Genomic DNA, 15,218 nt, shown 5'->3' with positions numbered 1-15,218 from the left:
CACTCGGAGATCATATACGAATCCAACATCCAACAAATTTTATTGATATTATATAGCCTAAAGTCTTTCTCAATACATGATTGAATATTTATTTATATTCAATACATAAATAAATATTCAATTCAAACCAGTAGTTTCTGAGAATAGCGTGTTCAAACAAACTCTTCAGCTTTATAATATTAGTAAAGATTTAGTCTGCAAAAATCATACTAAATATGTATTTATTTTAAATAGAGACAGAGGTCCATATCCTTTACCTTACCCATCCCAGTTCTTTCCTTTCTTTATCCCTTACCTTATAAAAGCGGCATCTCATTTTCAGAAGCGAAAACCTCTGTAAATGTTCATAGGCGTTGGTAGCGCAAACCATCAGGTGTCCTACAACCTTTGACAATGATTAACACGCTTCGAATTTTAACGCGACTTAGCCTTTTCAAGTAACATTATTTCACCTTCATTTTATATCTTTTGAAACAATACAAACATAAAATATGGAATTTATGCAGCTGTAATGATAAATCAAATTTATCAGTTACGTATGCATGAAGTCTACTGTATATTGAATCATCACATTATTACATTTTCTCTCCTGTACACGCACTCGGCGCACGATCTTGAAATAATCCAATATTGATATTCAAACTCAAACTGACGTAGCGGCTCCTGCGCTGCTACACTCGTAACCTCTTTGAAGCGGTTTGGAGTGGCGTAGGCCTGACTGAGAGTTGAGACGATACTAATCTGTATGCAGCAGTATAGATGCGATCACACAACACCAATATTATACGTCTATAACGAGTCATTGCAAAATAAGAGCTTCAGGTTAAACACAAGTATTCATCTTACTCTTTGGAGGAAATTTCCCGAAATCTTGGTAATACTCTCGTGTTTATAGAGCGCGTAACGTACGAATGGTAAATATGATGTTGAGCTTAGTACACGTTTGAAGTAAGCGCTGCGGTATGAAATTTACATACTTTAAATTATGCCGAATTTTCGATACAGATTTAGGAATTTTATGGCCACGTTTTGGCATAAAGTCTAGTCGGCTACTTACGTCACTACTCGCCATTTACCTTCTATTTCGACATAGTATTCTGTTAGTTATTTTTGAAACAAGTGTTATGGTTTAGGGTTTAGTTTTAGGTGAGATTTGTATTTGGAAATTGAAATTTGTATTTGAATTTTGTTCCCGAGTTAACGCATTTCGTATTTGTCTAGAAGTGCGTATTTAGGTTTTGTGAAACGAATGAAGTCTTCGATCTTTTCTAAATTTCATTAAATGTTTAATATAAACGCAGCGAAATGTCGACAATTGATAAATATACTATTGACACCAGTTTATATTAAAATTCCTATGATATTTTCATCTTATAACTGAACCGTAAATTCAGCTTAAAAATGTGACGCATGCTCAATGTTTCATTAACCTCAAATGGTATTCTATGGAATCGTGTGATGATAGAAAGGGGTTGTAGAAATTGATCTTCGACTCCTTCACTGACAATACGATAACCTATTCTAAATAACCTAAAACACACAACCTTCCTCACAGGGCGTGGTTGTCGATGACAGTTTATTATCTGTCTTTAGTTTTGCCTATATAGAATGCTTTTGTCTTAACGGAGTAGTGCCCGTTCGTGTCTGATTAAATGATTTCTACTTATGTTTGTTAATTTTTTATCATTAATTTTGCATGCTTTCGTGTTTTTATACACTATTCTTAGGGTAAATGCTACCTAATGTATCTGCGCATGACATGTTTTTTAAAACAAAAAAAGCAAATAGTCTTCATTCGTTTGGTTCAACAATATTAAGCTTTATAATTTTTATCAAATGATGAAAAGCATCATTTTATTTTTATCTCTCATATTATTCTGTTTTAATCCCTGGATAACAAAAATAACTTTACATTTAAAGGACTGAAATTATTATGCGAATATTAACTTTCTTTATTCGTACAAGTTATTCATCAATTGTGGCTTGATGTAAAAAGTTGTTCAAACTTCAGTTAAATGCAAATGGACGTTTGTGTAAATCGCAGTGACCTACTACCTGCTGTACCGTGCATAATTTAAACGGAATATTCAAAGGTATTTTTAGGTTGTACTGTTTGCAAAATTAGGCTGGATACCAATCTCAAATGTCGCTGTATTTTTGCCCATTACTATACCGACGATAGCTCATCGTTCTCGGCACTTTATAATAAATGTGAGACACTTGAGAATAAGCTGACCGCTGATTTATAGCTCCATTTTTCTTATAAAGTGGTTTATGAAAGTTTATTTTTGGACGGTTAGCAAGTCGGTCAATCTACCTCTCATCTAAAATTTAGGACGATCTTTGAATTTTAGTGTTAAACAATTTGAAATTATGTGTTTTAGTACTTAATTCTAAGTGTACTGTTGTCACTAAACCGACACAATTATTTTACCAAGTTGGTACGAAATACCCGAGCTTAAATGTTATTTCATAAAAATGTTTCACGTTTAGTAATGTCAACGTGTTATTATCTTCGGTAACATGTAAGATATAACAATAGCTCTTAAAATAATATAAAATTTAATGTGGATGTGGCAGCTAGACACGTTAGATATCCGACGGCCGCGGCGTGGCGGGGAGGCGAACGGCGCGCGCCGACTCCGCTATTGATCGTGGGGAATGACGCCCGGGGTGACCCAAATAGAGCCTTCGTCCCCAGCCTCAAACCACGGCCCCTCCCATCCCCCCGCCCGCAAACCGACGACGAATTTTCATATCAGCCGGTCTCCGTGGCGGAGGAATGGCCCGTACTTCTAATGTTACTAATGCTTACATAATGCAAAGGCACCGGGAAATTATTGTTCTATGATGATCCCCCCGTGTCTATTTTAATATATACCATCAATTTTCTACTATTTCATACACAACCTGACAATCCCTTTTGATATCCGTGAAGCATGGCTTAAAGCGTTATATGGAATTAATAATTTGCAATATATCTTGTCTTCAAACTAAATGCTATGTAAAGCTATAATTAATTACATTATTATGTCAATAACTATGAAAAAAATTTAAACTAACTGTAGAAACGTAATATTATTAATTAAAAAAAAAACCCTTATTAGTACATTTCATACAAAACTGCTACAATTGTTGACCCAACGTTTTAATGAAAATCATAACGTGCATACTTGCGCTATGCTAAGTTGGAGTATTTGCAAATTAAGTCGATAAAAGTTAAGCGACGCATAAAGACGTAACTGACCTACGGCTTGGAAAATCCCGGGTCGTGCGGTGCATGCGTACTTTATAGCACTCGGGAAATATAGCTCCGTTATCGATTCGGTTCACTGGCATAGATATACCAATTCATAGATATATCTGAAGTTCGTGTTTTCCATTCCCGAGTTCTTTTTTAACTTTTATTTCATATAGATCAGACATCCGAACACGGTTAAATTATATCTTGACCTCTGTTCCCAACTCATTAACGATTAAAGCTCTAGGCAGTAGTCGGTTAAAACAACCTTAAGCTGTATTACGTGACCGAGTGGACGGACTAACGGCCTGAAATTCATGTCCTATATTTGCTGTCGCGTAATTTCGCAAAGCCGAGCCACACCAAGTACCGGAAATTAATATCAGACAGGTGTCGCACCTAGCGGTATTGCAGAAACTTAGATTAATCATGTATACTAATTGCACACACTCAACTAATGATAATTTAGGTATAACATTCGAAAATAAAAAATGCATTTTCTTGTCAGAATAAACGTATCTTTTAAAAAACATATTTTAAGAATTTTTGTAAATATTGGACAATCCCAATATTTTTATTATTTATTTTATTATATAGACTACAAATTATATAAGCATTTGAAAATGCTTTATTATTCAGTGTAATACTTGAACAGTATATTGTTTCATGTGAAAAGAAAATAAGGTTATGCCAAATATACCTCTCCAACAAAGAGGGACCGTGTCCTCTTTTCTGTTTTACTGTATTCTTTTATGTCCTTCCATCTAGAAGATGAAATCCAAGAATAGAATCGGATGCATGAGGATGGATAAGTCTACGTAAAAGAAAATGGCTTGGGATACTTTTCACTTTTTTATAATACAAGAAATATAAAAATAATTGATATTAAGGTGTTCGCGATTGCATAAATATACGGCATGTCTTTATGTATTTAGCACCTACCGCGAAAATCCCTATGAAATAAAATAAGCCAATCTTTTTACGTTTTCAGTATATTACATTATCATAATACAAGTGTAATAAAAATGCCGCGTAAAACATTCACTCACCGTAAAAATGTTCTAAAAATAAATACTCTATATAGGCGAAATGTATTTTTAATGACGTTTAAATGTAAGCTTTTTTAACTTATCTTTTATTACCCATGAAAGTCTAAATTATTATTAAACCTTAAAGTCAAAGCATTATCTGAGATTAAATGTGTATATATTAGGAAAAATAGCCGAGATAAAATGCGGATATATTTAGATATTTTTTACAACTAGCTATTGTAAAAAATACATATTGCCTAAAGGTAGATACTAGTACATTCACAATGCAATGTATGACATTGTAACTTGTAATAATAACTGTTTGTAATTGATAGGCTTTTGATTGATCAAATGACAATCTTAATAGTACTTGGTGAGATTTGACAGTTTGATAAGGGGTGATAGGCAAAGGAAATGGATTCGAACGGTGGCGGTTGTCATCGGGCCGGTTGTGGAAGGTTACGAGAGGGGTGGGCGGTACGGGCGGTGCGGCAACAGAGGGCGCCGCGCACAGAGATGCGCGCGTCGCTAGCAGTGGCGGCGCTGGCGTCGTGACGCAGTGTGACGTCAGTGCGCCGTCGGCTCAATAAGCACTGCTCCCATCGTCAGTCGCCGCCCGAAGCAGGCCGCCGAAAGCCGTGCCTTCGCCATCCGTTTGCACTCCTCTCATACCGGGTTTTAGTTTCGTATCACGATGACATAGCCCCAGTGCCGTGCGACGAATCAACGTGAAAACGCACACATTTTTAAGTTTTTCCGTTGGAACGAGGGAACCGTAAAGGTCTTCGTTTTTGCAGAACTAGGGACATTCTACTCCGCTCCATCGAAGAACACAGGCGTTACGAAGAGGCGGCTTGCTCTCTTTTTTAACCGCCTTTTCCAATAAAGACTAGCGAAAATGGGCGAGGTGAGTGCATCGATGCTTGCAGGAATGATTTGCCTGTAGTAGTTTAAATTCTTTTGTCTCCTATGCACTAGCATACGAACGCATAGCATTTAAAGTGGGTTTTGCTTTACATTTTGTCATATATAATCTGCTGCGTTAATATTCCTGCATTTACCAATCATTACTTCCGTTTTATTCTAAAGCTCTTTTGTGTAATACCATTTATTGTCTTAGCCTGAGCACGCATTCATACAAGGAATTTGAATATGTCAATTGAAATTTTATTAAGAGCACATCATGTAAATCAGTCTCTTACATTTAAATCTTTTGGTTTTGCTATCACAAAGCACATTTGTAGGAGAAAATATATATGGAGCAATACGATGAAGACGGCGCCGGCCGGGTTGCGTAACTGCTCGTATTGATCTGTGCGGCAGGAGACACTTTGCTTTGTGGTTTTCTCATATGCCGCTTTATTAGTTACAATCATCTACATTACTAGTTATCGCAAGATTAATTGTTTAAGAATCGTAATTAACATTGATCACTTTTTGAAAAATCATTAATAATTTATGAGGTCAAGAGAAAATGGACAACACCCTACTTCAAATGATCCGATTCGAAAATACTGACAGATTTTTAGTTTATTTTTTATTACAAAATAATTAACAAATTTCTAAAACAAAAAGAATTCTATCAATGGGTGCTCTACAAGATAAAACATATCTGATCAAAATCATCGTCTATTACAATAAATTCTTCCAAGGTGTTCTGAAGGATGTGACTAAACAGGTAGTCGCGGGAGGCGACCGCGGTTAGAGCCCGAGAATTGTAAGTGTAAGAGCACCGAAGGTTTATTAGGAAATTGCCTTGTCATTATGTCATTTAAATCGCATAGAGTGCCGTCGCTCTATTGGAGTATTTCCTTTATCCTTTATGACGATAGCACGCACACATCAATTAGGTTGCTGGACCAAGTCCTTGGGCCTTTATTATCCAAAAAATCATTATCTGATCCTTATCTCTTCAGTAGCTGAACTTACGAAATCAAAATCTTACAGAATATTTGGAGTATTTTGTATATTATTTTGCAATTAGAAACGGACATTAAACAAACCGAAATAACTATATATAATCATGAAAAACTGCTTCCAGAATTTAACTTTTTATTTGAGAATTTGAAAATATTAGTCTAAAGCATACCTATACTACCTTTATTCTAAGGAACTTATTATAACTCGCACGATTTGGCCCTTATCAGAGAAGGGCGAATTTCTAAGAGTTCTAAGTAAATCTAGGTCAATTGATCTATTGTTTGTTCCGAGTGCTTCACTGTTATAACTTTTTTATGCTTATTTCATGAAATTATCAAATATGCAACTTTTCTCAAAGAAATTAAAAATTGTTTATTAAAATGGGAATTCCTTTTTTGTTATGTAATAAGTAATACAAACTGTTTATTAATATTAACTATTCCTTAATTGTTTCCAGTGTTTGATTATTTTTATTATTCTGAATGCTTTATCTGGATATTTTTATTGCATTTTAATAAGAGTTGAAGTACGTCTAAATATCACTTTAGGTGACCTCTATTATCAGTTACAGTTCAGTACACTCAAATTTTATATTTTAACAATAAAAATGTTTTTATTTTGATTCGATGAGTATTATACTGCAATTAATGGAAATGCATTTAAATTCAAAGTGTAGAAACATTACTTCCTCCCACTCTTTTGTTCTCCGGGCCAATTAAACTACATAAATCTAATAGATTCTCAGACAAAGTGTACCAACAAGAACACGTGAGCGCATTCTAATTGTGTTTTGGCACTGGAAGCATACCATCAGACGTCAAACGCAGCTGGTCGCGACGCGGCATTAGTTAAAAATAATTGTCTCATTCACATGTTTCGATAGCTACTACGATAGTAACCACAAAATTTCGGTGTAAAGCGGTATCGTGACCATGACAGTGAATCTCACATCGATGACTCTTTGTTATTGTTTAATTTTTTTGCGAAATCAGTCTGTAATTATTCTTAAATTAAATTATATAATTGTATAGTATAATTTTCTCTAATATGTAAGATTCGGTTATAAACCCGTTTAATCCCTTTGTCCATTTATCGCATAGAAATCCAAACAAGGTCATATTAAACAGGGTTCTTTTGTTAAGAAACGTCCATTATTCCAATGCTTTAAATGCATTAATCTCCAGTATAAATTGCAAAGAAATCAGTTTTGTACTGATCAGAACCGGATTCGATTTTCCATCGAATATTCCGGTTTAACCTTTACAGAGATTATAGAATGCGGTCGCTAGGGTCCGGGGGTGGCAACCTTGTCTTTTAGCTATTTATGTCGAGGGTCGAAGCGGGGGTTGGACCTAATGCGCACGCGTGCTGGCCCAAGCTTATGTAACGGAGCTCACGCCTTCCTAAAACTTGCACTGTTTCATTTCTACCACATAAATATTATATTCTTTCGACTTTTCGATTTCCTGACATGAATTTGAGTTTTAATCAATTCGAGACTTGACTAAATGAGGGAGTAGTATTTTTTACGTTTTTCAAGTTGACTGGACCTTTTCCAAGTTATTTAATAATGTTCGGTCGGAGCTGAGTTTATAACGCTGTATTGTTTCACCTGAAATAGTCACCGTCATGGATATTCATAGCATATTTTAATGAGGGCCGCTACGAAAACGTTTATCAATTATCGATGGTGATGGCTGCCTTGTTTACGAGACGAGGACGCATTTAGAAACCGTACCACCAATATAGGTTCGTTACTTTTGCTTGATGCAGTTAATGGGATTGAAATCGATGCATATTAATAGTTGAGCTTATGTGCCCTTTTCATTTTACATCTAAATCATAATGTAAAATAGTATGGAAAACATAAAATAAGATGTAAATGGTATGTATGGAAGTGGATGCAAACTCTTGGATGTGTGATGCGGGATAGGTGTGTGATCTGACCGTGGTTACAGAAACGCTCAGGTTCGCACACGTAACTAGTTCATATCAATTGAGCGCCATTGAGCCAGTGATCCCTAGCAGGACTATAGACTACTCACCAAGGTCACACATGCGACCACTCCATTGTACCTACCGACAGTTGTAGCTGAAATTATTATTATTTTATTATCCGATTAGTTTTACAAAACCATGTTTGCTCAAATTAGCTACACGTTTGAAAATTTGTTTTGCTCAAATTCATTGTTTCTGTTTGTATGCAAAAATTAACTGGAATTTCTGAAATTTATTACACGTGAACAGTAATTTATGTGAAAGTAATTTAAAAGCAATGACGCCAGTTATTTTTTGTGTTGATAACGCATGATTCTATTTTTTATTATTTCATTTATCTAGAATCATACGATGTCACGTCACTATCATACCACTTAGTTACCATTGCATGGCCCTAGGGCCGCCTAGTAGATTGTGTCTAGCCCCTAGTTATGTTTACAGCATGGCCGTACCGACTCGTACCGCGTCGCCACCATCGGCCCCATTAAGGATGATAATAGAACAGCTGATGGACATTACAAGGTTTTTAATTTGCATTACCATGTCATTTCAACGCATCTAAATAACGATCGGCGTGCGCTCCTACTGCATGCAAACATCCGTCGATCTTTATTTTATCAGCATGTTGTTCATCATACCATTGGAGAAATGTTATCATTGCATATATTGTACTGAATGTAATTAAAATCTCGTGTGCCTTAAACATTACGTGTTCGTTATAATATCCTTACGATTCTATGAAATTTGTGGAATGATAACATTTTATTTGCTTATTTATGTTTTTATTTAAAAAAAATTATGTGCTTATTTTATTTGATAAGGATATAAAATTGCCATAAAATTTTCATCTTAATTTATCTCCCATATAGACACGGCGAAAACCCCCTGCGAAGAAACGGAAACCTGGAGATTTAGAAGATCTTAAACAAGAATTGGACATCGACTACCACAAAGTAACGCCCGAAGAACTCTACCAAAGATTTCAGACGCACCCAGAAAATGTAAGCGCTGTGAACTATTTAAACAGTATTTGTTGAGCAAAGTGAAATTCAAACTTAACCATTTTCTTTCTCTTTTAGGGCCTTAGTCATGCAAAAGCGAAAGAAAACCTTGAACGAGATGGTCCAAATGCACTCACACCCCCAAAACAGACGCCCGAGTGGGTGAAGTTTTGTAAAAATCTATTCGGTGGCTTCGCGTTATTACTGTGGATTGGTGCTATACTATGTTTTATTGCCTACGGAATCCAGGTCAGTACAATCATATACAGATTCATGTATATTCATTAACTGTAAGATTATTCTTAAATTTTCAGACATTTACGTATCACATTTTTTTGAACCTTTTTCTCAATATCTTATTTTTTGTTGTGAAGGCGAGTACGGTAGAAGAACCTTCAGACGACAACTTGTATCTCGGAATCGTGTTGGCCGCTGTCGTTATCGTCACGGGTATCTTCTCATACTACCAGGAAAGCAAGTCATCAAAGATCATGGAGTCTTTCAAGAACATGGTACCTCAGTTTGCGACCGTCATCCGTGAAGGTGAAAAGTTAACGTTGCGCGCTGAAGATCTTGTACTTGGTGACATTGTTGAGGTACATTTAAGAGCTATGAATTCACATACAATTAATAATTAAAATGTTTTATGTCATTCTAAAAATAAAACATTTTTTAGGTTAAATTCGGTGACCGGATCCCAGCTGATATTCGTATCATCGAATCACGCGGTTTCAAAGTGGACAACTCGAGTTTAACTGGTGAATCGGAGCCACAGTCCCGCGGACCTGAATTTACGAACGAAAATCCTTTGGAAACCAAGAACTTGGCCTTCTTCTCTACTAACGCTGTTGAAGGAACTGCTAAGGGAGTTGTCATTTGCTGTGGTGATAATACTGTATGTATTTTTATCACTTGTGCATTGTCATCATCATCTCACAATCTCACATCAAAATATATATAATTATATGTAATATTTTAGGTCATGGGTCGTATTGCTGGATTGGCGTCTGGCTTAGACACCGGAGAGACACCTATCGCAAAGGAAATCCATCACTTCATCCACCTGATTACTGGTGTTGCCGTATTCCTCGGTGTTACGTTTTTCGTCATTGCATTCATTCTCGGTTACCATTGGCTCGACGCTGTCATTTTCCTTATCGGTAAGATAAATGTGCTATTTAAAGAGCTAGCTAACTTTTAAAATCAAATATAGTATTAATTCAACGTTGTATCTTTTCTAGGTATCATCGTAGCTAACGTACCTGAAGGTCTGCTCGCCACTGTAACTGTATGTCTGACTCTCACTGCCAAACGTATGGCTTCCAAGAACTGTCTTGTAAAGAACTTGGAGGCTGTAGAGACCCTCGGATCTACGTCCACTATTTGCTCTGATAAGACTGGTACCTTAACCCAGAACAGAATGACCGTCGCTCACATGTGGTTTGATAACCAGATTATTGAAGCAGACACCACCGAAGATCAGTCTGGAGTTCAGTATGGTATGTAGAAGTTGTGAATACACTTCATTGAGTTTTTAAGTTCTTCGAACTATCTATATTAAATTGCTTTTTTTACCCACAGACCGCACTAGCCCCGGTTTCAAGGCGCTCGCTAAAATCGCAACTCTGTGCAACCGTGCCGAATTCAAGGGTGGTCAGGACGGTGTGCCAATCTTGAAGAAAGAAGTCGCCGGCGATGCCTCAGAAGCTGCTCTGCTCAAATGTATGGAACTCGCGCTCGGAGATGTGATGTCTATCAGGAAGAGGAACAAGAAAGTTTGCGAAATCCCCTTCAACTCCACCAACAAATATCAAGTGTCGATTCACGAGAGCGATGACCCCAGCGACCCCCGCCACTTGCTCGTGATGAAGGGAGCTCCCGAAAGGATCTTGGAACGCTGCAGCACTATTTTCATTGGTGGCAAGGAAAAGGTATAATTGATGAACTTTATCAATATGTTTGCCTCGAATTCAGACATTAGTGTAACAAATTATCTCTGTTTCTTTCTTTTTAATAAAATGGATAAGCTTCAATATGCATGTCCGTAATATATGTGTTTTTTTGTTCAGGTTTTGGACGAGGAAATGAAGGAAGCGTTCAACAATGCGTACTTGGAACTCGGAGGTCTCGGCGAGCGTGTGCTTGGTTTCTGCGACCTGCAACTGCCATCCGACAAATACCCAATTGGCTTCAAGTTCAACACCGACGATGTCAATTTCCCTATTGATAACCTTCGCTTTGTCGGCCTCATGAGTATGATTGACCCTCCCCGTGCTGCCGTACCTGACGCTGTCGCTAAGTGCCGATCTGCTGGTATCAAGGTGAGATATATATATATAATTGGCATAAGTAGTATAAAATCTTATTTTCGGACTAAGTTTTATTATGAAAATCCTGTCTACGAATACAATTAATTACTAATGGAATCTTAAACAACGCAATCAGTATTGAAGAATTACGTATTTTCTAAATAATTGATCTATTATTTTCATCAGGTTATCATGGTAACTGGTGACCACCCCATCACTGCCAAGGCTATCGCCAAATCTGTGGGCATCATCTCGGAAGGCAACGAAACGGTGGAGGACATTGCGGCCAGGCTCAACATTCCCGTATCTGAAGTCAACCCGAGGGAGGCTAAAGCTGCTGTGGTCCATGGAACTGAACTGAGGGAGCTTAACTCTGACCAACTGGACGAAATTCTAAAGTAAGTTCATAACGTAATGATAAAATTAACATACATATTCGAATTATACGTATTTGGGCGACAAGTGTACCAAATACTGTGCACCATGATTTTTATTTTTTAAATTTAAACAATAATATAAGCAATTTTCCTTTTACAATCCATGTCTGGAAATCCCTCCCACGAACTGTCGATGGAATTAATCGACAAACATCTCCGTATCTAACGAGCTATGCGTAAAACTTATCAGTCAAATAGTGTACGCCTTGCTATTTATGTACTGAAGATAATTTGAACAACCAGGTATCACACGGAGATCGTGTTCGCGCGCACGTCGCCCCAGCAGAAGCTGATCATCGTGGAGGGTTGCCAGCGGCTCGGCGCCATCGTGGCCGTCACCGGCGACGGTGTCAACGACTCGCCCGCTCTCAAGAAGGCCGATATTGGTGTTGCCATGGGCATCGCTGGCTCCGATGTGTCCAAACAGGCAAGTGACACTATTTTTATACAGATATGAAATAATTTATGTTATTATAAGGTACAGAAAAAAATAAACGCGACTTGTACGAAACTACGATAGTTGAATTTCACAATAATCTCATTCCACTTTGTCACGTCGATAAATACAATTTACTGTTTTTAATTATCTGGATTATTTTATTATTTTCAATGAAATTACCAGGCTGCCGACATGATCTTGCTGGATGATAACTTCGCGTCCATCGTTACCGGTGTAGAGGAAGGCCGTCTGATCTTCGACAACCTCAAGAAGTCCATCGCGTACACTCTGACATCGAACATTCCAGAAATCTCTCCCTTCCTCGCCTTTATCCTCTGTGACATTCCTCTGCCCCTCGGTACTGTTACCATCCTTTGCATCGATCTTGGAACTGACATGGTAAGTTCGACTCTATTCACTTATAAATTGAATCTATTTTCCAATGTGTTCAAAGCACAAGGCCATATCTTTAACTGCAATAACGTTCCAGCCCTATAAGCAAATAAAACAATGATTTGTAAGCTATCAAGATATGGAACTTGTGCTTAACTTAATTGAAGAATTTGATATTCATTGGAGGCAAAAATGCTGAATCATCTCAGTATTGAAAAAAAAAGTGCTGTTAAGTAGTTCTTATGTGGTTTAACCGAGAAAATTGAATAGACTCGAGGAGAGATTGGATTTTACCAAAACTTACAGCTAGAGTATAACATGTGACTGATATTAGGTACCAGCTATTGCGCTCGCGTACGAGGAAGCCGAGGCTGATATAATGAAAAGACCACCTAGGAATCCATTTTGCGACAAACTTGTCAATGAGAGGTCTCTTTAATATATATTACAGTGTGTTGCCCAGTAACATTTAACAAGTTTTTCAGCTAATAACGTCGGTGTTGTTCTCGATATCGTCCGTGCGTGTATTTTTCTAATTTAAGTCTATTTAACTGTAACAATAAAATTTACTTTGTCTCAATTAAAATTGGCCGTTATAGTTAGATAGACTTCTGTATAAAGGAGTGCAATTAATAGTTTTTAATCAGTTTTGAGTGTAAATTCCTACTAATGAATGTATCGCGCTCCCTAAAGAATGATGGAATATTAATTTGGGGGAATGCTATATGTCCAAAAAGTTGTACAATTACAATTTTTATTGACTGATCGGTGTGATTAAAGTAGTCAATAATTGAATGGGAAAGTAAGTTTCACTACTGTCTCTGGATAGTATTAGATCGAAAGGACCAAAACACACACAAAATTTACAAAAGTCATTCCCATCATATTCACAATCATCCAGCCACGTCATGTCGATTACCGAGATAGGGCTCAACCATCATCGTCATTCATCGTTCATTTAATTTTATGTTCCACCTTTCGGTCGAGACGCAGACGTCATTGTTTTTGTAAAATATGTTTTGTTATATATTTTGTTATTAGTCGTAAGTTAGTCGAGCGGTTGCGAGCACACGGCGCGGGGCGCGGGGCGTGGGGCGCGAGGCGGGGGGCGCGGGGAGGGCGCGGGGGAGCGCGGGCGCGGCGTGTGCCCGCAAGCTCGCTGAATGTTGGGTGTTGTGCCACGTGACATGTTGCACCACGCTTGTCGTCCGCGTGCGATGCGTTCGCTCTCTTAGCTAGTGTTTGTGTAGGTGCCCGCCATTTCCCTGGCTTACGAGGAGGCTGAATCTGACATTATGAAGCGACAGCCGCGTAATCCTTTCACTGATAAGCTCGTTAACGAGAGGTAAAACATCGCGAGCGAACAACGCTCGCTCAAAATATTATTCTTTCCGCTATTTGCTTGCTATACCACGTGTTAGTCTTCAATATTAAGGTTTGGTTGTTGCCTGCAGTCTGTGGACGGTGTCCCGTAGGTACACGAATAGTATGTGGATATTGAAGACGACAGACGCACCGCTCCTGTTTTCTGCCTTGCGTTGTCTTTTATATTTTCATATACTTACTAACCTCCCCCTCCTCTTTTTAAGTAGCTTGATGTGGTTATGGAATAACGTGTTTCGTGAGCGACATATCGAACACATTATTCCATTATTCATGTGGTTTGATATTTTTCTAACTTGGATGTGGTATATGTGTTTGTAGAAGGTAAGTGTTCGATGTTTTTCCTTATGTGTTTGCCACCAGACTATCGTGCATGTATTTTTACATACATTTTATGAATACTATCATTTTTACCGATATTTCTATTTTTATCTATTTTTTTCCTCATACCCTCCATGCACACCGAAACACGAAGTATCGCTATCATTCGATAAATATGTATACATATCACCGCATTACTAAGTCATGGGTAGGCTTTGATTTCGATTGAAAGTATTTTATTAGAACACACTTAAACATTTTAAGACTTATTAGGGCTCACACCTATCTAGTGTAGTATCCTCCTCTTACGGCGTAAACGAGCTAATTTAATATTTTGATATCTACACGCTATATTTCTATTTTATGATATTTATACTAGACAATTGTACATTTATAGCTATACCGTATTTAGTATATATGAAGTTAGATATTGGAGCGGCGTCGGTTGGACGAGGTATATATTGTAATAGTAATAGAGCGCGTCTGTAAGTCGCGTGTGTTGTTGGATTGTGCTGATTGCTTGGTGTTCACTAAGGTACCTGCTATATCATTGGCGTACGAGGCGCCCGAGTCCGATATCATGAAGCGGCAGCCGCGAGACCCTTACCGCGACAACCTCGTCAACAGAAGGTTGGCCAGCACCGCCACCGTAGCGTGGCCCGTGGCGACGCTTTTAGTTATCATTATGGGTGTTGACGCAATGACTAGCCCACTGTAAACATATACAACGTGCAATTTTCTATCC

The 15,218-nt window shown here is 37.7% G+C and overlaps 1 protein-coding gene across 9 annotated transcripts in view; it reads left to right on the top strand.

Moving 5' to 3' along the window:
* Window positions 1–15,218, top strand: part of LOC119828807 (sodium/potassium-transporting ATPase subunit alpha) — a 35,061-nt gene that overhangs the window by 15,766 nt on the left and 4,077 nt on the right. The window contains exons 1-14 of one of the 9 annotated variants that reach the window (XM_038351074.1): window positions 4,867–5,179; window positions 8,632–8,712; window positions 9,060–9,191; window positions 9,270–9,440; window positions 9,566–9,787; window positions 9,868–10,086; window positions 10,171–10,351; window positions 10,433–10,690; window positions 10,773–11,122; window positions 11,261–11,512; window positions 11,687–11,898; window positions 12,181–12,364; window positions 12,560–12,775; window positions 14,020–14,114. In XM_038351074.1, coding sequence (XP_038207002.1) covers window positions 5,171–5,179; window positions 8,632–8,712; window positions 9,060–9,191; window positions 9,270–9,440; window positions 9,566–9,787; window positions 9,868–10,086; window positions 10,171–10,351; window positions 10,433–10,690; window positions 10,773–11,122; window positions 11,261–11,512; window positions 11,687–11,898; window positions 12,181–12,364; window positions 12,560–12,775; window positions 14,020–14,114 — 2,582 coding nt within the window. In that variant the 5' untranslated portion in view covers window positions 4,867–5,170. Of the gene's footprint in view, window positions 1–4,866; window positions 5,180–8,631; window positions 8,713–9,059; window positions 9,192–9,269; window positions 9,441–9,565; window positions 9,788–9,867; window positions 10,087–10,170; window positions 10,352–10,432; window positions 10,691–10,772; window positions 11,123–11,260; window positions 11,513–11,686; window positions 11,899–12,180; window positions 12,365–12,559; window positions 12,776–13,103; window positions 13,199–14,019; window positions 14,115–15,008; window positions 15,104–15,218 lie in introns of those variants that run through there. The other 8 variants (XM_038351076.1, XM_038351072.1, XM_038351073.1 and 5 more) reach the window with 8 other exon arrangements.

The sequence above is a fragment of the Zerene cesonia genome, chromosome 8 (assembly GCF_012273895.1).
Source record: "Zerene cesonia ecotype Mississippi chromosome 8, Zerene_cesonia_1.1, whole genome shotgun sequence".
Classification (NCBI taxonomy): domain Eukaryota; kingdom Metazoa; phylum Arthropoda; class Insecta; order Lepidoptera; family Pieridae; genus Zerene; species Zerene cesonia.
Note: the sequence above shows the minus strand (reverse complement) of the source record. Positions and strands in the feature narration are given on the sequence as shown.